General features: G+C 38.1%; 5 protein-coding genes across 5 annotated transcripts; 3 read left to right on the top strand and 2 right to left on the bottom strand.

Annotated features, from left to right (window-relative positions):
• Positions 1-34: 34 nt before the first annotated feature.
• Positions 35-5679, bottom strand: LOC133708329 (uncharacterized). The gene is made up of 14 exons (XM_062133795.1): positions 5540-5679; positions 5298-5401; positions 4102-5049; positions 3782-3882; positions 3553-3667; positions 3166-3243; positions 2852-2944; positions 2536-2619; positions 2299-2397; positions 1707-1769; positions 1338-1368; positions 1018-1064; positions 698-756; positions 35-454 (listed from the first exon to the last, which is right to left on the bottom strand). Exons 2-14 carry the CDS (start codon positions 5355-5357, stop codon positions 220-222), a joined length of 2013 nt encoding a protein of 670 aa, XP_061989779.1. The 5' UTR covers positions 5358-5401; positions 5540-5679; the 3' UTR covers positions 35-219.
• A 755-nt stretch (positions 5680-6434) lies between these two features.
• On the top strand, positions 6435-15468 carry LOC133708310 (probable phosphoinositide phosphatase SAC9). The gene is made up of 13 exons (XM_062133786.1): positions 6435-6602; positions 6916-7514; positions 7801-7933; positions 8342-9558; positions 10216-10323; positions 10415-10585; positions 10916-11158; positions 11408-11839; positions 12009-12842; positions 13004-13201; positions 13909-14364; positions 14462-14692; positions 14874-15468. The coding sequence occupies exons 1-13, from the start codon at positions 6590-6592 to the stop codon at positions 15153-15155; spliced, it is 4917 nt and encodes a 1638-aa protein (XP_061989770.1). The 5' UTR covers positions 6435-6589; the 3' UTR covers positions 15156-15468.
• Positions 15469-16524: 1056 nt separating this feature from the next.
• Positions 16525-18122, bottom strand: LOC133708385 (probable 2-oxoglutarate-dependent dioxygenase AOP1). The gene is made up of 2 exons (XM_062133848.1): positions 17619-18122; positions 16525-17189 (listed from the first exon to the last, which is right to left on the bottom strand). The coding sequence occupies exons 1-2, from the start codon at positions 17990-17992 to the stop codon at positions 16628-16630; spliced, it is 936 nt and encodes a 311-aa protein (XP_061989832.1). The 5' UTR covers positions 17993-18122; the 3' UTR covers positions 16525-16627.
• An 837-nt stretch (positions 18123-18959) lies between these two features.
• Positions 18960-21783, top strand: LOC133708390 (large ribosomal subunit protein uL18). The gene is made up of 9 exons (XM_062133851.1): positions 18960-19043; positions 19457-19526; positions 19626-19717; positions 19887-20013; positions 20105-20184; positions 20293-20409; positions 20730-20864; positions 20960-21129; positions 21462-21783. The coding sequence occupies exons 1-9, from the start codon at positions 19041-19043 to the stop codon at positions 21565-21567; spliced, it is 900 nt and encodes a 299-aa protein (XP_061989835.1). The 5' UTR covers positions 18960-19040; the 3' UTR covers positions 21568-21783.
• Positions 21784-21929: 146 nt separating this feature from the next.
• On the top strand, positions 21930-23072 carry LOC133708420 (uncharacterized). Its single transcript, XM_062133884.1, has 2 exons — positions 21930-22499; positions 22602-23072. The coding sequence occupies exons 1-2, from the start codon at positions 22354-22356 to the stop codon at positions 22831-22833; spliced, it is 378 nt and encodes a 125-aa protein (XP_061989868.1). The 5' UTR covers positions 21930-22353; the 3' UTR covers positions 22834-23072.
• The last annotated feature ends 1139 nt before the right edge of the window (positions 23073-24211 follow it).

Below are 24211 nucleotides of genomic sequence, written 5' to 3'. Positions count from 1 at the left end.
ACTGCTACAGAAATGTGTACGTTAAGGTTTCCAATGCATGCTGTCAACAACTAAAATCGAATTATTGTTCCATGAAAGATGTACAAATCTTGCTACAATAGGATGGAGAAAAACTATGCTATAGTTATGCACAAAAGGCCGATGTTTCCATATAGTTGCATCTTCTTTGTACATATCAGTTAACTTTACTTTCATCCACTGCATGAGAAATTTCAACCTCTATGCTTCAGAGAGATCTACATTCTCATTGACTGGATTTGTTGATCCAGGAGATGAGTCTTGGATGCCATCGGTATCGGACGGTTGAGATTGATGCTTTGCAGCCGCCTGCAACACCCGGTTTTTGACATCTGAGGATGAAGGAGATGTTGGTAGTCCGATGCCATTTGATTCCAATTTTCCAGCAGCCCACGAAAATGCCTGAGCTCCAACTTGTGCCGGAACAAGCAGCAGCCTTCAAGAAACCATAGAGACCAGAATCCACAATCAGACAACACTGAATCAAAACTAGAATTATGGAGCTTTTTCCTCGCGATATTACTCCAACTGCACTTTTCTACCTACAAGGCTGGCTATAAACATGCATCTTGATTTAGAATTCTCATATCTCTAGACAGCAGTTTTAAGTGACTCCCGTTTTCCCAGGCGCAAATCCCTAGTTCTAGATAGGCCTTGTGGAATTATGGAGCAGACTTACCTCACATCTTGCTTAAAATCTTCAGCGTTCTCATAAGATGCCACCCGCCGATAAATGGTCTGGTGAATTTAAAATGAAAAGAGCAATTAGAAAGGGAAAGATTCAGAGATTGTATGAATTTCTTTAAAGCAAGCTTCTATTAACCAAATAAATGTCTAAAGCATGAAGACAAAACCATATGGTTTTCTTTTTCCAGACAACACAGGAAGGGGGAAGGAAACATATTGGATGTCTCAATTTTCTTTTTCAAGTACCCAACATACGCTGAGATATGAAAGTAAGTACTTAAATAAAGAACTCATTCCAGGAAGATCATATACCTGACCAAGGCCAACAACTCCAATCAGTTGTAATGTCTTTTCCCACTCTGAAAACCCAAAGAAAATAAGAAAGTCCTTGTTAATTTCCCACCAATAGTAAACCGTGTTGCTAATCACTATAAAATTTCCATAGAAAGATCTTAAACAGTATTATAGACTTGAGTGGAATCACACCCAAACACAAGAACCATAAAATATAATTTACGAATGAAAGTTCACAAATGAAAGTGCATCTGATATATTGGTATATCTCACGTTCTTACAAATGAAAGTTTGCTTTCGAAAATATGCAAATAAATAAATAAGGAGAATATACACACCTAGTAGTGCATACAGTCCTGCAATCAAACCCTGTACAGAAGTTAGTTGAAATATTAGTAAAGAATGCATGGTACTGCATAGGATAGAATAAATCGTCTTTGTAAATGGCATATAGAACAAGAGGTAAATTAACTAGAAGCCTCTAGGAAACCCGACTTTAGATCATGAACGGACACTTGGAACAAGGTTTTCAATGTGAAACTCAGATGCATGTTCACAAAAAATGATTAATAGTCATCATGAGCAATCCATTTCCAATGTGTTATCAATATTTCGAGAATATCTTGTGTCAAGGACATAACAAAACCAAATTGATGTTAACTATGGCGGAGATTATAATTAAGATATCAGAAAGCAATTTGTCTTACCACACCATACCCAAGAACTTGAAGCGGAGTAGGACTGATTTCCTCCAGAATAGCCTCAGCATCCTGAAATGATACAATGCTTGTGATTATATGAAATGAAAATCTAAAAATGATATTACCATTTACCAGAGAATAAAAAAATGGAATATTAATTACACCAAGACATGAGCCAACTTTGTGTGGAATGCATGTATATCCTTAACAAAAAGGTCTTTTATTGATCATCCTAAAACTGATACAATAACTGTGGACAAGAAGTCCACATCAGAGATAATTTTAAAAAAGAAGTAAATTATATAACCTATCTCATTCACTTCTAATCTTTCTTTCTTTTCTTCTTAACAGATTCCAAAATTTGTTCTTTTGCACTTTATAATACTAAAACCTTTCCTTTTTATTACAATATTAAAGTAATTTCCTATTCCAGTTTTTTAGAAAATGGTTACTGCAACCAATGTTGTTAAATAAGCAAGAAATCACATCGGTTGTTGTCAAGGTATTACAATTCACCGTAGAAATTCACCAAATAGAATATTGCCATCTTCTAAGACATGAAATTAGAAGAACAAGCAGCACCCAAAGGGATAACTACCTCATTGAGTATGGAAAGTGTTGTCTCAGGTTTGAGTTCTTTAATTCGAAGACCATCTTTCACCCAAGATCGAAAGCCACCTTGAAGCAAGTAAGGCCTCTGTCAATTATTTAAAACACCACCAGATTATTAGGATCACTACCTAAGAATTCACTGAGCATGTGGTTGAAAATACGGCATAGCTATTTTCATAAGACCAGTCAATTTGTTATCTTGCAGAAAAGAACATAAACTTGCCTTAAGCCCCAGCTTTCTCAAGGATCTTGCAATTGCTTTGGAACGAGTACCATCAGCATCCATAATTATGACCTTGGACCTGTCCTACACAAAGTAGAAAACAAATAAACCTCATTATTCATTACTCAAGCCAGGTACTAATCAGGGAGAAATTAGAAGGTAGTGCATGATATAGGAACCTGAAGAATAATGAAAATTATAATTTCCCTTAGTTTTGGGCATCAGATCTAGTTGTTGGATGTGGCTGAATTTATGAGAAAGCTTCCCTTAAGAACACATTCATTCATTGAATATAAAATAGACTGAAACTACATACCTGGACAATCTTCAAGTTCCGAATAACAGCAGCAGTTAAGGTGTCATCAAGATCTCTTCCATTCTTCAACAACTTTGCTACTGAGGCATCAACCTGAAAGTTCATTGAATATTTTTAACTCAAAATTGCAGGAAGTGTATGTAGCTAAGCTTTAGTAGCACATCATTCAAATTTTGAACTTTTGACATAACACCGAATCATTACATAGCAACACAGATACTGTTTTTTTTTTCTTTTCCCCATTTCTTTTAATTTATTAAAGCACCAGAGCACTTATATAATACAATAGCTTCAGTCACCAAATCATTACTTACCTCAGGTAGAGTCACACTTGCATAGCGATAGCGAGCTCCTCGTCTTAGATCAGGAATACCTTCTTTTTCTCTCAGAACCTTTACACCAAAAAAAAAAAAAAACAGAACCAAATTTTATTGGCAATTTAAGAGAGGATAAACTTTGAAGGGATATTCATATTACCTTTAGACAAATAAATATGTTTTAAACTCAGGTCAGAAGATTTTTCCTTTTCTTGATCACATGAATTTGAATATCACAGTTTTATATATGACCCAGAAAAAATATATATATATATAGTAGTTTTATCTTGGAAATCAAAAGAATTATGGTGTCTTAGCTTAGGTTGGGAGAATTAAGAATTTATGATATCATCAGCTCGACAAAGTATAAAGGTCATATCTTGCCTCGGGTCGGACATCAATGAGTACAGCCTTCTCCTTCCCTGTCAAGAGCTCCAATGTAGATTGAGGAGATAAATCTCCAGCATAACCACTGTATGTCCACACCGAATAAATGACCCTGCAGCATATCTGGTAAGAAATATAAGTTTCTCACACAATAGGATATTTATGTTTCTTAATGTATAAATAAAAAGGACAAGCAAATGGAATAAGAAAAGAAGGATATCCATACCATAAAGTGGCAGAGGTGCCAAGGAATAGAACAAATGGAATAATTGGATCATTTGGATCCAAGCCAAGACTTTCCTCCAACCCCTCGATAGCAATGTAAACCTGCTTTCAATACATTCAGCTTCAGCTCATCCATGACTGAATATATAATATTACCCGCTTATGGATTAACTACTTGCTACCTTAATTTAACATCAAGCACAACTAGCAAAAGTGTGGCTGTTTTGCTTGACAAAAAGGACATACATTCATCCACACATTACATGACTATTTTGAAATCTAGGAATATTGTCAAGTGGCAGTCCCCAAGAACAATGATACCTGTTGAAAAGCAGCGTTGGCAGGCCCCAAAAACTCTGCTGCTCTCTTTTCAGACAAATTTAGTGCATCACTGATATCAGGAGGAAGAAAGGCCTTGGAAGATTGGTAAGAATTAACAGTGAAGGAAACCCCATTTGCTAGAGAATCCTCCACCACAACAATTGTGCGTCTCAAAAGGTCAACAGCAATCACACTTCCTTTACTTGTGGCTTCCTTAAAGTCACTTGAAAAGTTTGTCAGTTTAGTTCCACCTAATTGTCCCGTTTGATCAACAGTTGAAGAAATTCCGCTAAAAGCATTATCCACTGCTTCATTAACCCTTTCAACAACTGATGATATTGACGACGTGATTGTATCTAGTGAGCTTTTCACAGCACTTTCTCCCTTATCTACTGAAGCACTGAAAGACTTGCTAACCCCATCAATAAGATCCTCAATACTAGGTTTCACGCTGGACAATTGATCATTATTCATGTCTAGGGTGTCCGATACAGAGGTGGAATCTCCTTGTGTCAAATCAGTAGCTGATATGGTTTCCGGTTCTACTGGTCTGAATAAAGTACCGGCATTCTCAGTGGACTGGTCAGTAAACTCCTCGAGTCCCTCATCGGTGGTCAATAGGCTAGAACTTTCTACATATTTCAGTTCAAACCTTCCCAACGAATGCTGTTTATCTCCAGTTCCTCCAGAAGAACTCCACATATCTGAATACTTGCAATTAAGATAGTCTGATTTGTTAGAGCAGGAACTCCCGTTAACAAAATCCATGGGAACCGACTGTTCTGTGCTTGTCACAACATTAGGGTAGAAAGAATTTGTAGCATGTGCTTTGACGGAGTCTCTCTGGAAATGCATTGCATTTGACAAGCCCCTATAATCCACAACATATCTGGCCTCGAAATCCTTCTGGAACAGAGAAATTGGATGCAAACCTCCATTTAACAAAACCTGTAAGATGTCCACATATACACACATAAACTGGAATGTTCATATACTTACAAATGTCACACAGAAATGCCATGATCTCAAACAAAGCGATCATTGTCCAGTGTATGACACCCTGTCTCATTTTATAAATTACTAATGAAATTGATCAAACTCAGGATTTGGGCTTCAAAATTTAAAACCAAAGAACCATGCTTTGCATTTAAATTACATAAAGGGTCATACTGTTACTACAGCTTGTAAGTCCTGACCTGAGAATGAGAGGAGCAGCAGTTTGAGGTGGCAGAGCAAACAGGTAACATTGTTGTCATGTCAACTAATAATCAAATCAAGCATTTACTATCATCCTCTGCAACTGAAACACACACACATGCAAGTCAGAAAAAGCATTAAAATTTAAAGAAGAGGTACTGAACCAATTCTCCTCAAGAATGAATCTTTGAATAAAAATGGGAGTGTTTGAAGGAATATTAGCTCAGTAGCTCATACTTACTTTGAGGTTCAGAGCAATCTGAAAATGGGTTTTCTAAATTTGTCTGCACTCACTCCAGGAAAGAATGAATAGATATGAGGATGATGATATGATGAGGAAATTCGTGTGGCCTGTTAAATCCATTTTAGCTTCATCCTTGTTTGGCTCCTCTTTGCCTCTCGGATTGTTGTGGGGTCGTGTTGACAATTTTGTGGGCTGTTTTCTTCTCGGGCCAAAGCCCAAACCCGAGTAACGTATGGTTTTGGCCCAACTTTTTTGTATTTTTACGTTTATTTTTTTTTTATTTTTTATTTTTTTTGGCATGCCGCAACATCTAATATAATCCAAGTACCAAAGGAGGTAAGAATTGAGTTAGTAATAAACACGCGATATTCGCTATTGGTCCATCCCATTCTTATCACTGTAGAGTAATGCATTCAGTAGCAATTACTACGAATCTATCAAGATGGTGGTGGTAACTTCATTGAATTTTTTCAGTTTTTTTTTTTCCCTCATGTTTGTAACAACCACTATTCTCTTTTGAGGTAACAACCACTATTCTCTAATCTCTATTAATGATGACATTATTACCTTGTTAAAACTTCCCATTATGAAAACCACGCTAAGAGGTAAAACTGTCACGCGGAGTGGTAAAAAAACTCACATTCACAATTACTCTGAATTAATTACTTTACTAGATTCATACATATTCCAATGTTTAATACACATTCATGGAATATTCACTAAATGTTGCATATGCATGGTCATAAAGCATATTCCACAACATTTATCATCTTTTCCTTTATGTACAAATTGGGTTTTCAATGTTCCAAAAGGAAGAAAATACTTTTCTTCTTTCAGAAAAAAAAAAAAAAAAAGGAAAAAAAAGAAAGATATATGTATATTCCTAAGTCCTAACGACTTCATATTTTCCGATGCCAGTTTCGTAAGATCGGAGAGAAGTGGAGAAGAAGTGATATGAGTTTTGCAGAGTCGGCCGCGTCCAATTAAGACTCTATCAATTTCTTCCCTCTCTCCGTCAGATCGAGATCTCCGAACGAAACAGATCGCATGGAATCACCTGGTAAGATCTTCAATCTGATCTATCTTCCTTCCTTTCAATTTTCAACATCTCTCGATTCTATATACGTATTCGCAGAGGAATCATACGCTCTCAGCTTCGTTTACGACGAGCTTATTTATGTTTGCTCCTTTCAATCTTACATGCAATTGTTAGCTCAAACACTTCAGGATTTGCGAATCTCGCTTTCAAATTTGATATTTGATATCGAGTCCTTAGTTTTCTGGTAGCACAAGCCTGAGTAGGAAGAGTTGCTTTTCACAATTCTCCATAGGTTAATTTCTTTTTTTTCTTTCGAAATTGTGCTTTGTTGCAGTTGGAGGTGTGAGGCAAACATCTGTGATAGTTGTTACATTGGAAACTGGTGAAGTATATGTGATTGCGAGTTTGTCTTCTAGGCTCGACACTCAGGTCATATATGTTGATCCTACTACTGGAGCACTTCGCTACAATGCGAAGCCAGGATTTGATGTTTTTAAATCCGAAAAGGAAGCTTTGAATTACATTACAAACGGTTCGGAGTGGTTGTGTAGGAGCACGACCTATGCCCGTGCAATATTGGGATATGCTGCTTTGGGCAGCTTTGGTTTGCTTCTTGTGGCTACCAAGTTGACTGCTACTGTTCCGAATCTGCCTGGCGGAGGGTCTGTGTATACAGTGACTGAGAGTCAATGGATCAAGATATTGCTTCAGAATCCACAGCCCCAGGGGAAAGGAGAAGTGAAGAATGTTAATGAATTGACTGATATGGACATTGATGGGAAGCATTACTTTTGTGAGGCAAGGGACATCACTCGGCCATTTCCTAGCCGTATGTGCTTGCGTGAACCTGACGATGAATTTGTTTGGAATGCTTGGTTCTCGATGCCTTTCAAAAACATTGGGCTTCCGCACCATTGTGTCACTCTTCTTCAGGTTTTGCTTCATTCTTGGTGTCTTCATAATCTGACCGTTGCTTTCTCTTACATGACCTTTATTGTAAAGCATCTGAGTCATTGTTCTTGTCCTACTTTTAGTTCTACTTTTTGCTGTTCAACCAATTTCTTTTCATGACAGTTATCGTCGTGATTTTCAATCACAATAAAATACCCACGCTACAACTAGAAGAGATTGATTGTGGTTAAGATAGCATATGGAACAACATAGTTACGTGTACAGTTTACCTGTTCGTACTGTTCTCTTACCTGATATTAATGTGTAGGGTTTTGCAGAATGTCGAGGTTTTGGATCCTCAGGGAATCTGGAAGGAGTTGTTGCTCTCATAGCTCGTCGTAGCAGGCTGCATCCTGGTACTCGATACTTGGCTAGGGGATTAAATTCATGTTATAGCACAGGTAAAAATTATCTATTAACAACTTTTTCACTCTGTTTATGTACTTGTGATTTTTTTATTAGAGTGATAATTATTGTAATCTGCTTATGTAATTCCCTTTCTTCTATAACTCAAGACAGGAAGCCTGCTGTGTAATTTTATTTTTTGTTTTTGGCCTGAGTTAATGTATTTCCTAGGCTTGTTTTTCTGATGTTTGTTTCCTGATTCTTTTTGTCTGTTTCTGCTGTCAATTTCTTTTCCATAGTTGTATCTTTTCTTCTTCTTTCAACAGAAGGTGTTTCTTTCTTTGTTTGATTTTTCTTCCAGTTAATAGGACTACAAATATTAATGTTATTGTCAAAACTTTTCATCTTAGCTGTTGTATGCTTTAACCTGAATTTCTCACTTACGAAGAATGTGAAATTGACAGGAAACGAAGTGGAGTGTGAGCAACTTGTATGGGTCCCTAGAAGGGCTGGCCAAACTGTTCCTTTCAACACGTATGTCTGGCGGCGGGGGACAATTCCAATCTGGTGGGGTGCAGAGTTAAAGATCACTGCTGCCGAAGCAGAAATATATGTTTCAGACCGCGATCCTTATAAAGGGAGTGCAGATTACTACCAGAGGTTGAGTAAGAGGTATGATGCACGGAATTTAGATGTAGCTGTTGGGGGGACTCAGAATCGAAAAGCATCAGTTCCAATTGTATGTATCAACTTGCTTAGAAATGGAGAAGGAAAGTCGGAATCCATTTTAGTACAGCATTTTGAGGAATCTTTAAACTACATCAGATCCACAGGAAAACTTCCTTATACGCGAATTCCTTTAATAAATTATGACTGGCATGCAAGTATAAAGTTAAAAGGCGAACAGCAAACCATTGAAGGATTATGGAGACATCTAAAAGCACCCACTGTATCTATAGCCATTTCTGAAGGAGATTATTTGCCTTCACGAGACAGAATTAAGGACTGCAGAGGAGAAATTATCTACAATGATGACTTTGAAGGTGCTTTCTGCTTGAGATCCCATCAAAATGGTGTAATACGTTTCAACTGTGCTGATTCTTTGGATAGAACAAATGCTGCAAGTTATTTTGGCTCTCTCCAGGTTTTTGTGGAGCAGTGTAGGCGGCTTGGTATATCGCTTGACAGTGATTTGGCATTTGGTTATCCGTCAATGACTAATTATGCCGGATATACAGCTCCTTTGCCACCAGGCTGGGAGAAGAGGTCGGATGCAGTAACAGGGAAAACATACTACATTGATCACAATACTAGGACCACAACATGGATGCATCCATGTCCCGATAAACCTTGGAAAAGATTTGATATGTCATTTGAGGAATTCAAGAGGTCAACAATTTTATCTCCAGTATCCACGCTTGCAGATCTTTTTCTGCTCGCTGGTGATATTCATGCAACACTTTATACGGGCTCTAAAGCCATGCATAGTCAAATCCTCAGCATTTTCAATGAAGATGCTGGAAAGTTTAAACAATTTTCTGCAGCACAGAATATGAAAATAACTTTGCAGAGACGGTATAAAAATGCAGTTGTAGACAGCTCTCGTCAAAAGCAACTGGAAATGTTCCTTGGAATGAGATTATTCAAGCATCTTCCATCAGTTTCTTTTCACCCTCTAAATGTATGTTATTCTGGACTCTCAGAATCAATTTTAGTGATACTGGCTCTTCTATTTAATTGGTTTCTGTTATATCTCTTTACTTCTTTTTGTGCTTAGCACATCTGACGAAGTAGCAAATACAGTTTCTAGCTGTCATGGATTTACTTGCAAGTCAATCGATAATTTAAGTTTGCCCGACTCTTTGAGGCTTTTCATTTCTGGGGCTTTCTACAAAGAGTCTGGAGTCATCAGCTACATATTTGAACGCCCATTTGCTCTTTTGCAACTGTTAGCAGAGAATATTCATTTGTGTAGAAAACAATCCATTTATCACAGGCTGGGCTTTGAATTTAAAATGCAGAACTGGTTTCTGTTTCAAGAATGTTGGCCTTCCCTGGAGATTTCATTTAAGTCTTGGCTATAGTTGTTAGAGCTGTTCCAAGAATGACTTGAGTCCTTCTAGATCATGTAAATCCTGGCTTAGTATGATTTAGTTACTTCTTGCAATTCATGCTGTTGCTTGTGTTATGATTAGCTTTTTCCCCACATTGATATGACAGAACTTTTCTTGAAAGTGAATAGGAAAATTCTTGTTTAAGTTATTTTTATACATTGCTATATAATTGATCTGTATTAGGTCTCTCATCCTAGCATTGCATGACATTCTGATAATTGCAGGTAGTCTCTCGACCATCTGGTTTCTTCCTTAAGCCAGTTGCTAACATGTTTCCAAGTTCCAATGGTGAAGCCAGTCTTCTGAGTTTCAAAAGAAAAGACCTAATATGGGTACCCTTCTTTACAGTTTTCATTGCACGGTCTATCAAGACAAAAGTCTTTTTAGTATCAAGTCTTACTTGAAATAGTTTTTTTCTCTCAGGTTTGCCCACAAGCTGCAGATGTGGTTGAACTTTTTATCTATCTAGGTGAGCCTTGCCATGTATGTCAGCTTCTTCTCACAGTATCCCATGGCGCAGATGACTCGACCTATCCATCAACAGTTGATGTAAGGACGGGCCGCTGTTTAGATGGGCTAAAACTGGTCTTGGAGGTCTGTAATCACGCTTCCATTGCTCTTACAACTTTGAATTCAAAGTTGTCCCTTGAACTTAATTTGTAATGTAGAATTGATGGACCCATGTATTTATTATAAACAGGATGAAGAATTGAGGATCTTTTTACTTCCTAGTCAAAAATTTGAAATTTGAATTACTGCTCTGTTTTTAGATTTATCAAATTAATCATACATAATGAACAGAAAAAGAATGTATAAGTTTGGTTTTGGTTTTTGTTAGTTTCTTTTACATGAAGCTAATGTACTTAGTGAAAAGTTTCGTAACTTCTTCTACAGTTCTAATCTTTCATTGGATTATGGTGACAGGGTGCTTCGATCCCTCACTGTGTAAATGGAACAAACCTTGTGATACCCATACCGGGGCCAATTAGTGCAGAGGATATGGCTATAACAGGAGCTGGTGCACGCCTTCATGCTCAAGATATATCTACCCTTCCATTATTGTATGATTTTGAAGAATTGGAAGGAGAACTTGACTTCCTTACTCGTGTAGTTGCCCTTACATTTTATCCCGCTGTCTCTGGAAGAACCCCTATCACTCTTGGTGAGGTAAAAAGAAACTCGCATAATTATTAATTGATTCGTCATAGTCTTTGGTCTGAGACCTTTCATTTTAAGGTATTATTGTACACAATTTCGTTCTTAAGCTTCTTACATGCACATGTCTGCAAGAATTTGATGTAGTATTTTTTAAAGGGATGTAGCTCTACAGCAACTTCAAGTGGACCATATTCTTTTTTGAATTTTTATTTTATTTTATTATTTATTGTTTAATATTATTATTTTATCTTTTTGTAGATAGAAGTCCTTGGAGTTTCTCTTCCTTGGAAGGGTGTATTTAATAAAGAAGGCCCTGGTGCAAGATTACCTGAACAGGCTAAAAACTTTCAGAATGAAACCAAACCATCTTTTTCTCGTTCAGATACCAATCCATTTTCTGGTGCTTCATCTAATGATGTGCCACCACCAGTGCAACCAAGTGTGTCCGAAGACAATTTGGTTGACCTGTTGACTGGAGAGGTCATCCTTTCAGAACAGATTGCTCAGCCAGTGATAGGAAATGCTGTGGATAAGGGAGGTGACTTGCTTGATTTTTTAGACCAAGCTGTTGTTGAATATCATGGTGCTCAAAATGATCATAAATTGTCTTCATCACACGATGGTAGATCTTCAGATAGCAGTTCCCAGCAGTACGTTGATCGATTGAAATCACTTACTGGGCCACGTATGGTATGATACTATTTCTTATCCACCTTTGAACTTGTTATTGTTTGTTAATTATTTCAATGGATTGGCCTAGCTTTTTGACCAGTCAACATCGTTGAAGGTCAAAACAGGCCCTTACTTTGATAGCTCAAGCTAGCTTGACCACCCTCTTGACAACCTATTATGTTTGCAGGAAAGAAAACTAGACTTCATGGAAGCTATGAAACTTGAAATTGAGCGACTCCGGCTGAATATTTCTGCTGCTGAAAGGGATAGAGCTTTATTATCAATTGGAACTGATCCTGCTACCATAAATCCTAATGTGTTACTTGATGAACGTTACATGGGAAGGTTGTGCAGAGTTGCAAACTCCCTTGCTCTTCTTGGACAAGTGTCCTTGGAAGACAGAATTACATCTGCTATTGGTCTTGAGACTACTGATGACAATGTGATAGATTTTTGGAATATAAGTAAAATTGGGGAGTGTTGTTATGGGGGCATGTGTGAGGTGCGTGCTGAAACTGATCCACGTACAAGTAAATCCTTTTCAGAACCATCAGGTGGAGGTTCTCCTTCGATCTTGTTATGTTCTCAATGTCAAAGGAAAGTTTGTAAAGTTTGTTGTGCTGGGAGAGGAGCCCTTCTGGTTTCAGGCTATGGCTCAAGGGAGGCCACAAATTACAATGGTGTAGTAAGGCAGGGGGGATCAAGCCATGGTAGCCAGGTTGATATCTCTACAAATCGTTCAGTCGTGCTTGATGGTGTTGTTTGCAAACGATGCTGCCATGAGATTGTGCTTTTTGCTTTGATATTGGACTACGTTAGGGTTTTGTTAAGCATGAGGAGAAGTTCCCGTGCAGATGCTTCTGCGCATGAAGCCTTGAACCAGGTGACTGGATTTTCCTTAAAAGATGGTCTTTCTGAGAGTAATCAGTCTTCTGGAAAGAGATCCATTAAATCTCTGCGACAAGTACTTGACGGAGAGGAATCCCTTGCTGAGTTTCCATTCGCCAGCTTCTTACACTCGGTATTGTTTCAGGCTTACAGCTCATATTATGTTCTTATTTCAGGCTGGTTACAGTAGATATGCAACTGGTTCATAATCGAGTTTTAAAATTGTTGTCTTAATAGTTAAAATACAATGACTGGATTCGGTAACATTCATTGTTGTTATTGTTACAAATATAGGTTGAAACGGCTACTGATTCAGCACCACTCTTGTCATTGCTTGCTCCTCTTGATTGTGGATCACGGCATTCTTACTGGAAAGCTCCTCCTAGTACAACCTCTGTTGAATTCATTATTGTTCTTGGTACCCTTTCTGATGTCAGTGGGGTTTCTTTGCTTATTAGTCCATGTGGTTACTCCGAGGCTGAAGCTCCCACCGTAAGTCTACTTCTATATATAGTTTCTTATTTTTTTTAAATTAGGTACATGTAACGCCATCTTTGATATGTATGCCTTATAGTAGGTTTCCTGTTCTTCCATAGATATTTAACTCAATGGTCAGGTTTCTTGCTTACTTGGTTTTGACTAGGTTATTTGCTTATGGATTAAAGTTGGTTGTTCTGTTATTCTACTGACTGAGATTATTAAAAGAGATTATTTTAGCGAGAGGGGTTATGTAGAAAGCAATTATCCTATGGTGTTCTGCATTTCTGGCCTCTAGTCGAGTATAGTGGTGAAAAAGGAACAGTGGCATCCCATTTGGGACTGAAGCAAATTTCTTGTGGCGGTCTTTTTGACTAAGCAATTTAGGGAAGTTCCCTTCAGTGAGATCAAGACTAGTCTAGAGTTTTGCACTGAATCTGATTGCTTCTTTTTCCCTTGGGTTCTGGGTCTGAGTGTGGGTTGATTGTTGGTTTTAAGTCCTTGGTTCTGACGGAGTTCTTGACCATTTTTTGTACCTTTTCTCTTCCTGCAGAACTTTTCACTTTCCATATAACAACAAGTGTCATCTTTTGTGGCTTCATATGCTATAATAGTTGACATACTTTGCTAGAATGCTGTCAATTTGATAACATCTCTAATTTTGTGACTTTTTATTTCTGTAAATTCTATGGTTGACTTGTCCAAACCTGTTGTTGGTACAGGTGCAAATCTGGGCCAGCAATAAAATACACAAGGAAGAAAGGTCATGCATGGGAAAATGGGATGTGCAGTCCCTGATCGCGTCTTCCTCAGAATATTTTGGACCAGAAAAATTGGTTAGAGAAGATCAGGTGCCTAGGCATGTGAAGTTTGCATTCAAGAATCCAGTTCGGTGTCGCATTATTTGGGTAACCTTACGTCTTCAACGACCTGGTTCAAGTTCTCTTAATTTTGAGAACTTGAATCTGTTGTCTCTTGATGAAAATCCATTTGCAGAAGTAACTCGGCGTGCCTCTTTCGGAGGAGCAGTTGAAAGAGAGCCCTGTCTTCATGCAAAAAGGATACTGGTAGTAGGAAGCCCAGTGAAAAAAGATCTGGCACGCACATCTTCACAAGGCTCTGATCAGATGAATATGAAAAACTGGGTGGAGAGAGATCCACAATTAAATAGATTTAGGGTAAAAAAAAATCACTTATCTGTTTTATTCATTCTACATTCTTTTTTCCTTATTTACTGCATGCAAATGTATTCATATTTGTATTTTATTCTTCCAGGTTCCAATTGAGGCTGAGAGGTTGTTGGATAATGATATAGTCTTGGAACAGTTTCTATCTCCTGCTTCACCTTTGCTTGCTGGATTTCGTCTTGATGCTTTTGGTGCAATAAAACCTTTGGTTACCCATTCGCCGCCTTCAAATGCACGCATTTGGGATGTGTCAGCCACACTTTTAGATGACAGGCACATCTCTCCTGCTGTGCTGTATATACAAGTATCTATTTTCCAGGTACTTATCTATTTTCCAGGTACTTACTAGACCTGTTTTATTAATATGCTATTTCTCAGCTTCCTAGTGAGGATAATTCAAGGTGGCTCAATTAGGTTATGTGTGAGTTTCATTATGCTGATTAAATTTACGTGGTGCATTTCAACTTCCATCTGAACTTTGAAAACATACATTATCACAGGAACCCAACAACACGGTGACAGTAGCAGAATATAGGTTGCCAGAGGCTAAGCCTGGAACTGCTATGTACTTTGATTTCCCTAGAAAGATACAAACCCGCAGAATTACATTTAAACTTCTTGGAGATGTTACAGCATTTGCAGATGATCCAACAGAACAGGATGATCCAGGTTCCAGAGGTCTACCAGTAGCAGCCGGATTGTCATTAGCCAATAGAATTAAGTTGTATTACTATGATGATCCCTACGAACTTGGAAAATGGGCGAGCCTTTCAGCAGTTTGAATTGGATTATGGTTCACTTACACACGGAGGAAAGAAGAACATGGTTTTGGGTCGTGGGTTATTGATTTTGATCGGTTTTGTGGGTAGTGTATTTTCATTCTTATTTTTCGGTTGTTGTAATATTATCATTCTTTGATGTAGTAATATATCATTAGTAATAGGAAATCAGAAATGTCTGTTTTGTCACTTTGTGCAACTGTGATTATCTGGAGTTCAGAATCTTCTTTTGCGTTCAATTTAAAAACGAGTATCTTGAGGTCCGCACCAGTTGGCCTTAGAGCAAAATGTGATTGGTTCATTGGGTTGCAAGCTACGTTCATCACGATTGTTCTTTATTTTTGCATTGTGTGTATGATTCACTTGAAACATACAAGTCGTCAAAATGCATGGGCTATGTACTAGGAATCTAGAATATGCATGATCGCTACTAGTCTTGCAAATCGACCTCTGTTTAAAAAAGAAAGTCAATAAATCCTTAAGTTGACAATTTAAGCACATACCAAGTTACCAGCGGCAAGGAAATAGCCATTTGAAAGGATGATTTTTTTTTTTTTTTTGGAAGGAAAAGGATGATATTTAGAGACTACAGAAGTTTTTGACACAAACACAGAAACACTGCTGGTAGTTTGAGCGAGTTGTGATGCAAGATGATTTCGTCATTGATCAACTCCTCTGGCACTGGTATAATATATTAGAGGCTCTTCTTCCACTACTAGATGCTTCAGTTGGACCTTGAAAACATTAGTACATGAACTCAATACGCAAGACACTGATGATGATATATATTACATCTTTCACACGACTATGGGGAGCTTACCGGGTTCAACAGTTGATTTGGTTCAGCTGATGATCAGATTTAGGGATTGGTTCAAACGTTGGTATTGTTTCACAAATTGATGCTGGTGTTTGAACATTGTTCTTGGTTTTATCTTTTCTTTTCTGTCCATGTTTCTTTGCTTTTGGTCCGCGCAGATTCAAAAACTAAAATCAGATAGCTGATTTGTTCAAAATATTTCAAAGAGACACATGCATGTGAATATATATGGAAATGCTTTGAGTAGCTCTAAAATATATCAAGATTGATTCTATCCAACTGCCTTAAAGATATAAGTACTTGGAGGTAAGTAACTACAGACAAACATCGTAAGAAGAGCAGTATCAAAAAAAACTCCTCTGAAGCTTGTTTGTTCATCACTTCTAGCTCACGGTCATGTATCATAGCTTGTTGCCTTGTTCTTCCAACTGAGATACTATAACTTATAAATATAAAAAATACGAAATGAAAGTAAAATCAAATCTTGTGTTTGAAGCAACAATAACAAAATGACTGGATAAGGAAATTTGAACAAAATCAATGAACTTAAACAAATAAAAGAAAATTAATTAGAATTTCCTTTCTTATTCCAAAAAGATTTCCATATCTTGGAGTTTATATACTCAATTCAGTAGTACACATCTTCAATGTGGCATATTCAAAGACCACAGAAGTTCTTAACACAAACCCTGCTGGTAGTTAGAGCAAGTTGTGAAGCAAGGTAATCAAGATGATTCAGTGGCTTATATTTCAAAGGATGTTCATCATCGATCAACTCCTCGGGCACAGTTATGATCCCATTGTGGAATGTAGAGAGTAGAACCGAGTATCTCACTGCATTTTCGCTCATTGTCACTCTATGCAGACAAGGTTGAATTCTGTCATTGCTCCATACCTGAAACCCGTCCCCAGTCATGAATATAAAAGAGTTAGGGGAGGCATCAAAGCCAATCCATTGATCACCATGCTTTGTCTTGACCTCCAAGCCATTCACATGGTTTTGATGAATGATGGTAGTGAGGTTCAAGTCTGTGTGCTCCGGAAGAGCCTTGTGCGTTTTCTCCTTGTCTGCTGCATTGTATTTGTGGAGTCTAAGAACATAATCAGTTGATCCAATATGAGACTCACAGTACTTCTCCACCCCATAGTGCTCAAATATCATTCTTGTCACAGTCTGGTCTAGCCCCGTCACCAGCTTGGCATATGAATTTGCAGTCTCACTAACAAAATAAACCAACAAACAAATTGGTAAGATATGAATTTGAACTACATACTGTAATTTGAATGATATTCTACGGCAACATGCATGATGACCTAGGCTCGGGGTTTTGGTATTACAGTCTCGGTTTCCTTAATTCGATATTGAATGAACAACACTCATGATGACCTAGCAATTGTTTTTTTCATTAAATAACAGAGATGCCAAAATTATGTGTGCCATGGCTGCCACTCATGACAAAACTATGTAAATCGGCCCTCTAAAGTCATAGCTAGAAGCACGTTTTCAAAAACGTGCTATTTCGATTTGATAAAATATACATATAGAACAGTACGTAGAAGGTATGTTGCATCTACTATCATCATCATAGCAATAATTCAGATAGACAATCCAACAAATAAGACTTCAGAGGTGAAATTAGTGTACTGACCAGAAATGATGATTTCCATGGGGCCAGAAGAGTTTGGTGAACTTCTGAGTAGCCTCAGGGTTTGTAGGATCATCGATCCCCAAGCCTTCATGAACAGAGTTAGGTGAATGGTAACCACGGAAAGGCTTCTCGTAAGTGTTGTGGAGCTTGATCTCTTTGGCAAAACCAAACAAGTCATCCAAGCTACCAAAGATGGTGTTGTGAAGCTCTAAACAGTCTGCATCGGACAGTGTTGCTACAAAGCAGCCATAGTCTTCTAGTGCGCTGCAGACTTTGTTGCAGGCTTCGAGCCATGAACTTGTTCCGGGCTTTAAGTCGTCGCCGGAGAAATCTATGACTGGAATCTTGGCATCTGTGTTAGTAATACTACCCATGATTGATCGATCTTATTGATCGAGTTAACTAATTATCCTCTCAGCTCGATATTGTCACTCTTGCTTGGTATACCTATTTAGCTTTGTGGGTTACGTCTGGTTATTTGGGTCTATGCTACTTACTAGTTAGTCAGTGTCAGCCTCCACTTTTGAACCGGCGTCGCCATTGTTGATTTAAGTAAACAGCGTAGGAGAATAGCCTTCTCAAACTTTTCTTTGCCAAAAAAAATAATAATAAAGCAAACGAATTACCGCAAATGGCGGTCTAGCTTTCCAGGCTTCCAGAAAAGCCCAGCCCAGCCCCAAAAGTTTATATTCAAACTCTTGTAGCCAAGTCCATTGGCAATTTCACCTTGCAATTGAGTTTTTTTTTTTTTTTTAATTAAGTTTGAATTTTTTCTATTGGGTGAAAAAAAAAAAAAAAAAAAAAACACACACAATACAATTACGAGTTGAGATCTATCATCTATCTGCATTAAAATTTAGTTTCACATACTAAAATTTTCACCGGTTCACACAACAATACATAATTTTTATAATTTCACATGACTAAAATATTGACAAGTTAAATTTTACGAACGAAGCATACGAGTATGTTTAAAAAAAAAAATTATTTTTGCATATCCCTCACACAATTGTTGCACGATATATTATCAATTAAAATTTTTAATTTTTACCCACAAATTTTAATCGGACTTTACTTTTCATGTCGAATTAAAACATTTTGTATTGAGTTCGAGTCGTTGAGACATTGTTGCCTCAACATTAGGGTGATATCGTGATAGTGTATTGGTGAGAAACAAGTAAAATTTGTACCAAAAATGAAAAACAAAAAAATAGGCAAGTGAGAGAAAAGGAAAAAATTACTGCAGCAAACCACACTCCAATCAGAGCCGTCGAACGAACCACAAAACCCCTAGTACACGCATCATCACAGCCGTTGATCGTTGATACCCCTAAGCACGCTAGCTATATAAAGCCCCCATCGTCTCTTTTTTGCGAACCCTAGCCCACTCCCTCTGTTGCTCTCAGCTGCCGATCTTCTGCAATGGTCAGTCTCCTTCTTCTTCTTCCTCTTAATTCTTCATTTCGTAATAAAATTTTCAAATTTTTTTTTTTGTTTTTCTGCTCCCATAATCGTTCATAGCATAGATTTTGGGTTTTTTTATTTATTTATTTTTATTTCTGTTCTCTCTAAGACTGTTAATCTCAATCTAAAGCAATAGCAACAGTTTAATCTCTTGTGGTGTGTTAGAATTCTGGTTCTGTTTTCAATTTTCAGTTTATCTCATATATTTGTGTGGAATTTAGGGGTTTTAGAATGGGATGCCCATATTTGGTGCTGTTTGTTTTGATTTGCCTTGTTAATGTGCATAGTAGAATAATGTGCTTGCAAAATTGTGTGCGATTCTGCTAATTTGAACTTGAATTATAAGGTGAGTTTGTTTTAATTGTGTATTACAGGCTTTTGCCAAGGCTCACAAGTCCAAGGCCTACTTCAAGAGGTTCCAAGTCAAGTACAAGAGAAGGCGAGGTATTCGATTCATTTTGTATTTCATAGTGGATTGGCATTTCCGATTAGTGTCATATAACTCATATTACATCTATATGAATTATTGATTATTGTTCGCAGAGGGTAAGACTGACTACCGGGCAAGAATTAGGCTCATCAATCAAGACAAGAACAAATACAACACGCCCAAGTACCGGTTTGTTGTGAGATTTGTATCCTAAGAACGGTGCTTCTGTACTTTTTTTTAATTTCTTTTAGTTTGGTTGGAATTAAAAAATGGTGATAGAATTGTTCGTTTGGCTGGGGTGGAAAGGATTATTTGTTCCATCTTTTTTTCTGTTGAGATTATTATCATTGTTTTGACCTTAACCTAGTTGTTAGACAAACAAGGATATTGTTGCTCAGATCGTATCTGCCAGCATTGCTGGCGATTTGGTCCTTGCATCAGCCTATGCTCATGAGCTGCCACACTATGGGCTTGAAGTTGGTCTCACAAACTATGCTGCAGGTATTCCCATCATTATTTTAATGTTTTCTTTCTCTATCTGCATTGGTGCATGAGTTTATCTTTGGGATAATGACTGTCTATTTATGATCAGCTTACTGCACTGGGCTTCTCTTGGCTCGCCGTGTCTTGAAGACACTTGAGATGGATGCTGAGTATGAGGGCAATGTTGAGGTAGTTTGAAGTGTTTTGTCTTTTTCTCTACTGCCTTGTACTCAACAATTTTTGCTTCATGTGCTTCTTCTGGTTGCTGTACTATTCTAAAAACTTTCTGGTATGCAGGCTACTGGTGAGGATTTCTCTGTTGAGCCAACTGAGAGCAGAAGGCCATTCCGTGCTCTTCTTGATGTTGGCTTAATTAGGACAACTACTGGAAATCGTGTGTTTGGTGCCCTGAAGGTATTGTAGCTTATTTCTTTATGGTGCTTTTCTCCAGAGTGTATATATTTGCGCACACAGTGAAATATTAAACTGATAGATGTATGTAGGCTTTTCATTTGGTGGTCAAATGATGTGTCAATTTTTAGCTTGTTCTTGAGTTTTGCATATTATAATTGTCAATTTTGTGCCCTTCTTTTCAGTAGCCTCTTGTGTTATGTTAACTAATAATGTTTTGCTTAGTCAAGAGAAATTGGTCTTGTATATTGCTTTGCTCTGCACACACACTTTCTGAGTACGGATTTGTGTTTTTATCATCTTGGCTTTAATATTGATTACAGGGAGCTTTGGACGGTGGGTTGGATATTCCACACAGTGATAAGAGGTTTGCTGGTTTCTCCAAGGACAACAAGCAGCTTGATGCTGAGGTCCATCGCAAGTATATCTATGGTGGCCATGTTGCTGCATACATGAGGGTAAGAATCAAATTGCTATTCCATGCTTGCTTCTTTTGTTTGACTAATAAGCGTTGATTCTTGTTTTCTGATATTCTTGATTATCTGTGTTCTAGACTTTGATGGAGGATGAACCAGAAAAGTATCAGAGCCATTTCAGTGAATACATTAAGAAAGAAATAGGAGCAGATAACATTGAAGAGATTTACAAGAAAGTGCATGCAGCCATCAGGGCCGACCCTACAATGAAGAAATCTGAAAAGCCTCAACACTCGGAACACAAGAGGTAAAAGTTGAATCACTTGTTTTAGTCCAAGTTGTGAATATTCTGTGTTACAATGTGTTGATGTGCATTAAAATATATTTGAACTTGTTCTTGCCCCTGTTCTCGTAATTGCATGCATGCTTCCTTGAGTTGAATCACACAGTTGTTTCTGTCCTGATTCCAATTTGTATATATACATGCATATGATAGTACAAGTTTTATGATTGTTGAAATTTGCTCCTGCCCTTGCTTCCTTTGATGTCATACTTTCATGCTTTCCCTTCATGTGGTTGTGAAGTATAATCCATACAATAGAAACTCATTTGAGCTCTCATTTTCGCGTGTTGGAACAGGTTTAATCTCAAGAAGCTTACCTACGAGGAAAGGAAGAACAAATTGATTGAGAGACTGAATGCCTTCAACTCAGCCGCCCATGCTGATGACGATGACGATGAGTGATTAAGAGATTTAATTCCTGTAGCTTGTCTACCCTAAAGCATGCAATGTGCGATTTGAGTTATAATATCCACCTAGGACACCTTTTTAATTTTCTTCACTAGAACATGGATTACTCTCTTGGGTGTTTTTCTTGTTTGGTGATGGAAGCTAGAAATGCGACTAAAGTTTTGACGGCTGTTAATTAATCCATTATTATCTTATCTTGTCTCGTCTTCAGTATACCCGTGTTTGAAGTTTTTTGCCAATTAGAAAAGGGGTCCCATCTAGTTCTGTAGTCTTACTGGGGAACGGTCTTGCTGTGAAGGCCAACTGTTTAGGCGGGGTTCCTGTGCCACTGACAATATGTTGATTTTCCCCGGACAAATACCGATATTGCTGTTTTAGTTTGTTTCTCGTCTTATGGTTTCACAGCTGGGAGACTCGGTACTGTGGGTTGGAATGTGGCTTTTCTTTTGATGTGATAGAAACGAATTATGCTAAAATGATGCTCGAATATATACACTTTTGGCCAACACTAGTGGAATATGCCGGTGCCCAAACCCAATTTCTGATGCTTTCGGTTTTACTAGAGGAAATGTCGATATTCGAGTTAATGCCTAAAGTCGATCAAAATGTATGAGAATGAAAGGCGGTAAATAGGAGATGAGCAAGGGTGGTCCACAACTAAGGAAACCTTATCTAGTTCCAGCCAATAGCTTTCTATTTCCAGTTACATCTAAAGCTCCATAGGCTTGAAACCGTTCCCTAAAGATATTTCCCGACCGAAGTGAGAAAGATACAGAAGCCATGGCTCATTCCCTAGCCTCGCCGCCGGCTACTGCAACAACGCCAATCTCAGCAAGGACCAAGAGCAAGACACATTTTCCGTCGTCTCTCAAAGTCACGACTGGCCATCAAGTTTCAGATGGTCCTAACAAACTTGTTCACCGCAGGTTAGTGTCTGTGTGTGCATTTACGAATATAACTCCATGTGACACGCATTATATAACGGTATTAGATATGTAGCCAATAGTGCGGTTGATGTGGTGGTGCAGGGCTGCGGGCTTGGGTTTGGCTGGTGCTGCGCTGAGCGTTATTGTGGGTGACCGGAGTGCCAATGCAGCCGCCAGAAGGCCGCCCCCGCCTCCGGATGACGAGAAAAAGGAGAAGAAGGATCCCAATGTGAGCGGTGCTCTTGCAAAAGTGTTGGCTAGCAAAAAGAGAAAGGAAGCCATGAAGGAATCCGTGGCTAAACTAAGAGAAAAAGGGAAGCCTGTTCCAGAATAATCTGAGTACCTCTTCTGAAACTGCTTGTCATTGTTGAGAAGCTACAGGGATTTTTTTTGGATTGAAGAGGGATTTGTCTACTCAAATAATAAAAAGTTGTGTTTTTGATTCAACTCTTTTGTATGTATGTTGGTGCCAAAACAGAGGTCATGTTTTATTTATTCCAGATCACGAAAAATGGAAATTGTATGGTTGAGACTTGAGAATGCGCAAATAAATTGAAAATGATCAGTTCTTAATGTTTTGATTTGCACGAGAAAATGAAAAGCGGGCTTTTTCCAAAAACAGTGTTGTAATGAACAAAATGCAATCCAAGTAAATCATCTCCTTAGTACGAAGTACTAACTATGGAAATAATAATGAAACAATGTATGGCAACAAGGACAGTAGAACTATAGGTTACCTCAGACAGTCTGACCAACGCCAAAAGTAGAGACTCCTGGGAAAACAGCTGAACAAAGCAAAAACAAGAATTAAGGACACTCAAGGAGAGCAGAGCTAAAAAAATTCACGCTTTACAAGTCGCTTGAATCACACTTGTGGTTTGTCAGTAAATCAGAAAGAAAATCACATTCTTATTACAAGTCTCGAAGCAAACCAAATTACACATACATAGATTAAAGATAAAAAGAATGCATCACTGCCTGTAGAAATTGCAAATTCACAACCGTTGGTGAACATAACGCATGCATGCAGTGGCACAATCTTGCAGCCGATCAAACATGCCGGTGTTGCTTGCATGCATATCAATGCAGGTGCAGCTCAGCAACTGCAACAGTTCATGGTGAGGTTGGGTCATCTGGCCAGGAGGACCCCATGCCATGCATCGGAGATTTGCTTCAATTCCGGCACTTGGTTACTAGGTAATGTTACTAGGTAATTTCAACCTCTCACAATTCATTACTGCCAAACTTGTTAGATTCCGGAATGCTATCGCTGATGACTCTAGACTCTTCAGTCTTCCCATGACAGCAGGCGTAATGACATTGATTAATACGTAGCATTTGGAAACTTTAACGTTCTTGAGTGTCAAAAAGAGTCTTGAGCCTGTTGGCAGTGCCATATTGTCTTCAAGTCCAGGACCCCATTGATTACCAAACTCTCCAAGCGAGGAAATCCTACCTGCATATGTATAATGTATACAATCCATAAACTTGTATGTATTCATTTCCACACATTAGGAAGGGGGGGGGGGGCGCGAATGCATGCAGTGTATTCTAAGTTACCTTTTCGTCAAACAGGATGGATTGTACAAGTGTCTCCCTGTTAACATCAAGGTTCTTTTCCTGTTTCGAGTCTCTCTCATCAGTTTCTTGGTCGATTATAATACCTTGAGTACTGCTCGTACTCGTCTCAACATTCTCCCAAATGAAAGCCC

The sequence above is a fragment of the Rosa rugosa genome, chromosome 1 (assembly GCF_958449725.1).
Source record: "Rosa rugosa chromosome 1, drRosRugo1.1, whole genome shotgun sequence".
Taxonomy (NCBI): Eukaryota; Viridiplantae; Streptophyta; class Magnoliopsida; order Rosales; family Rosaceae; genus Rosa; species Rosa rugosa.
Note: the sequence above shows the minus strand (reverse complement) of the source record. Positions and strands in the feature narration are given on the sequence as shown.

Excerpts from the sequence above, each read along its gene's own strand:
- LOC133708329 (XM_062133795.1), bottom strand. The coding sequence starts at position 5,357 with ATGACAACAATGTTACCTGTTTGCTCTGCCACCTCAAACTGCTGCTCC. Across the intron at positions 3,668-3,781 it reads GGCACCTCTGCCACTTTATG|GGTCATTTATTCGGTGTGGA; the intron begins GTATGGATATCC and ends GATATGCTGCAG. Across the intron at positions 1,369-1,706 it reads AAGTTCTTGGGTATGGTGTG|GGTTTGATTGCAGGACTGTA; the intron begins GTAAGACAAATT and ends ACTTCTGTACAG.
- LOC133708310 (XM_062133786.1), top strand. Across the intron at positions 7,515-7,800 it reads ATTGTGTCACTCTTCTTCAG|GGTTTTGCAGAATGTCGAGG; the intron begins GTTTTGCTTCAT and ends ATTAATGTGTAG. Across the intron at positions 14,693-14,873 it reads TACAAGTATCTATTTTCCAG|GAACCCAACAACACGGTGAC; the intron begins GTACTTATCTAT and ends ACATTATCACAG.
- LOC133708385 (XM_062133848.1), bottom strand. The coding sequence starts at position 17,992 with ATGGGTAGTATTACTAACACAGATGCCAAGATTCCAGTCATAGATTTC. Across the intron at positions 17,190-17,618 it reads CATGGAAATCATCATTTCTG|TGAGACTGCAAATTCATATG; the intron begins GTCAGTACACTA and ends TTATTTTGTTAG.
- LOC133708390 (XM_062133851.1), top strand. Across the intron at positions 19,718-19,886 it reads ACCGGTTTGTTGTGAGATTT|ACAAACAAGGATATTGTTGC; the intron begins GTATCCTAAGAA and ends CCTAGTTGTTAG. Across the intron at positions 21,130-21,461 it reads CAACACTCGGAACACAAGAG|GTTTAATCTCAAGAAGCTTA; the intron begins GTAAAAGTTGAA and ends GTGTTGGAACAG.
- LOC133708420 (XM_062133884.1), top strand. The coding sequence starts at position 22,354 with ATGGCTCATTCCCTAGCCTCGCCGCCGGCTACTGCAACAACGCCAATC. Across the intron at positions 22,500-22,601 it reads AACAAACTTGTTCACCGCAG|GGCTGCGGGCTTGGGTTTGG; the intron begins GTTAGTGTCTGT and ends GTGGTGGTGCAG.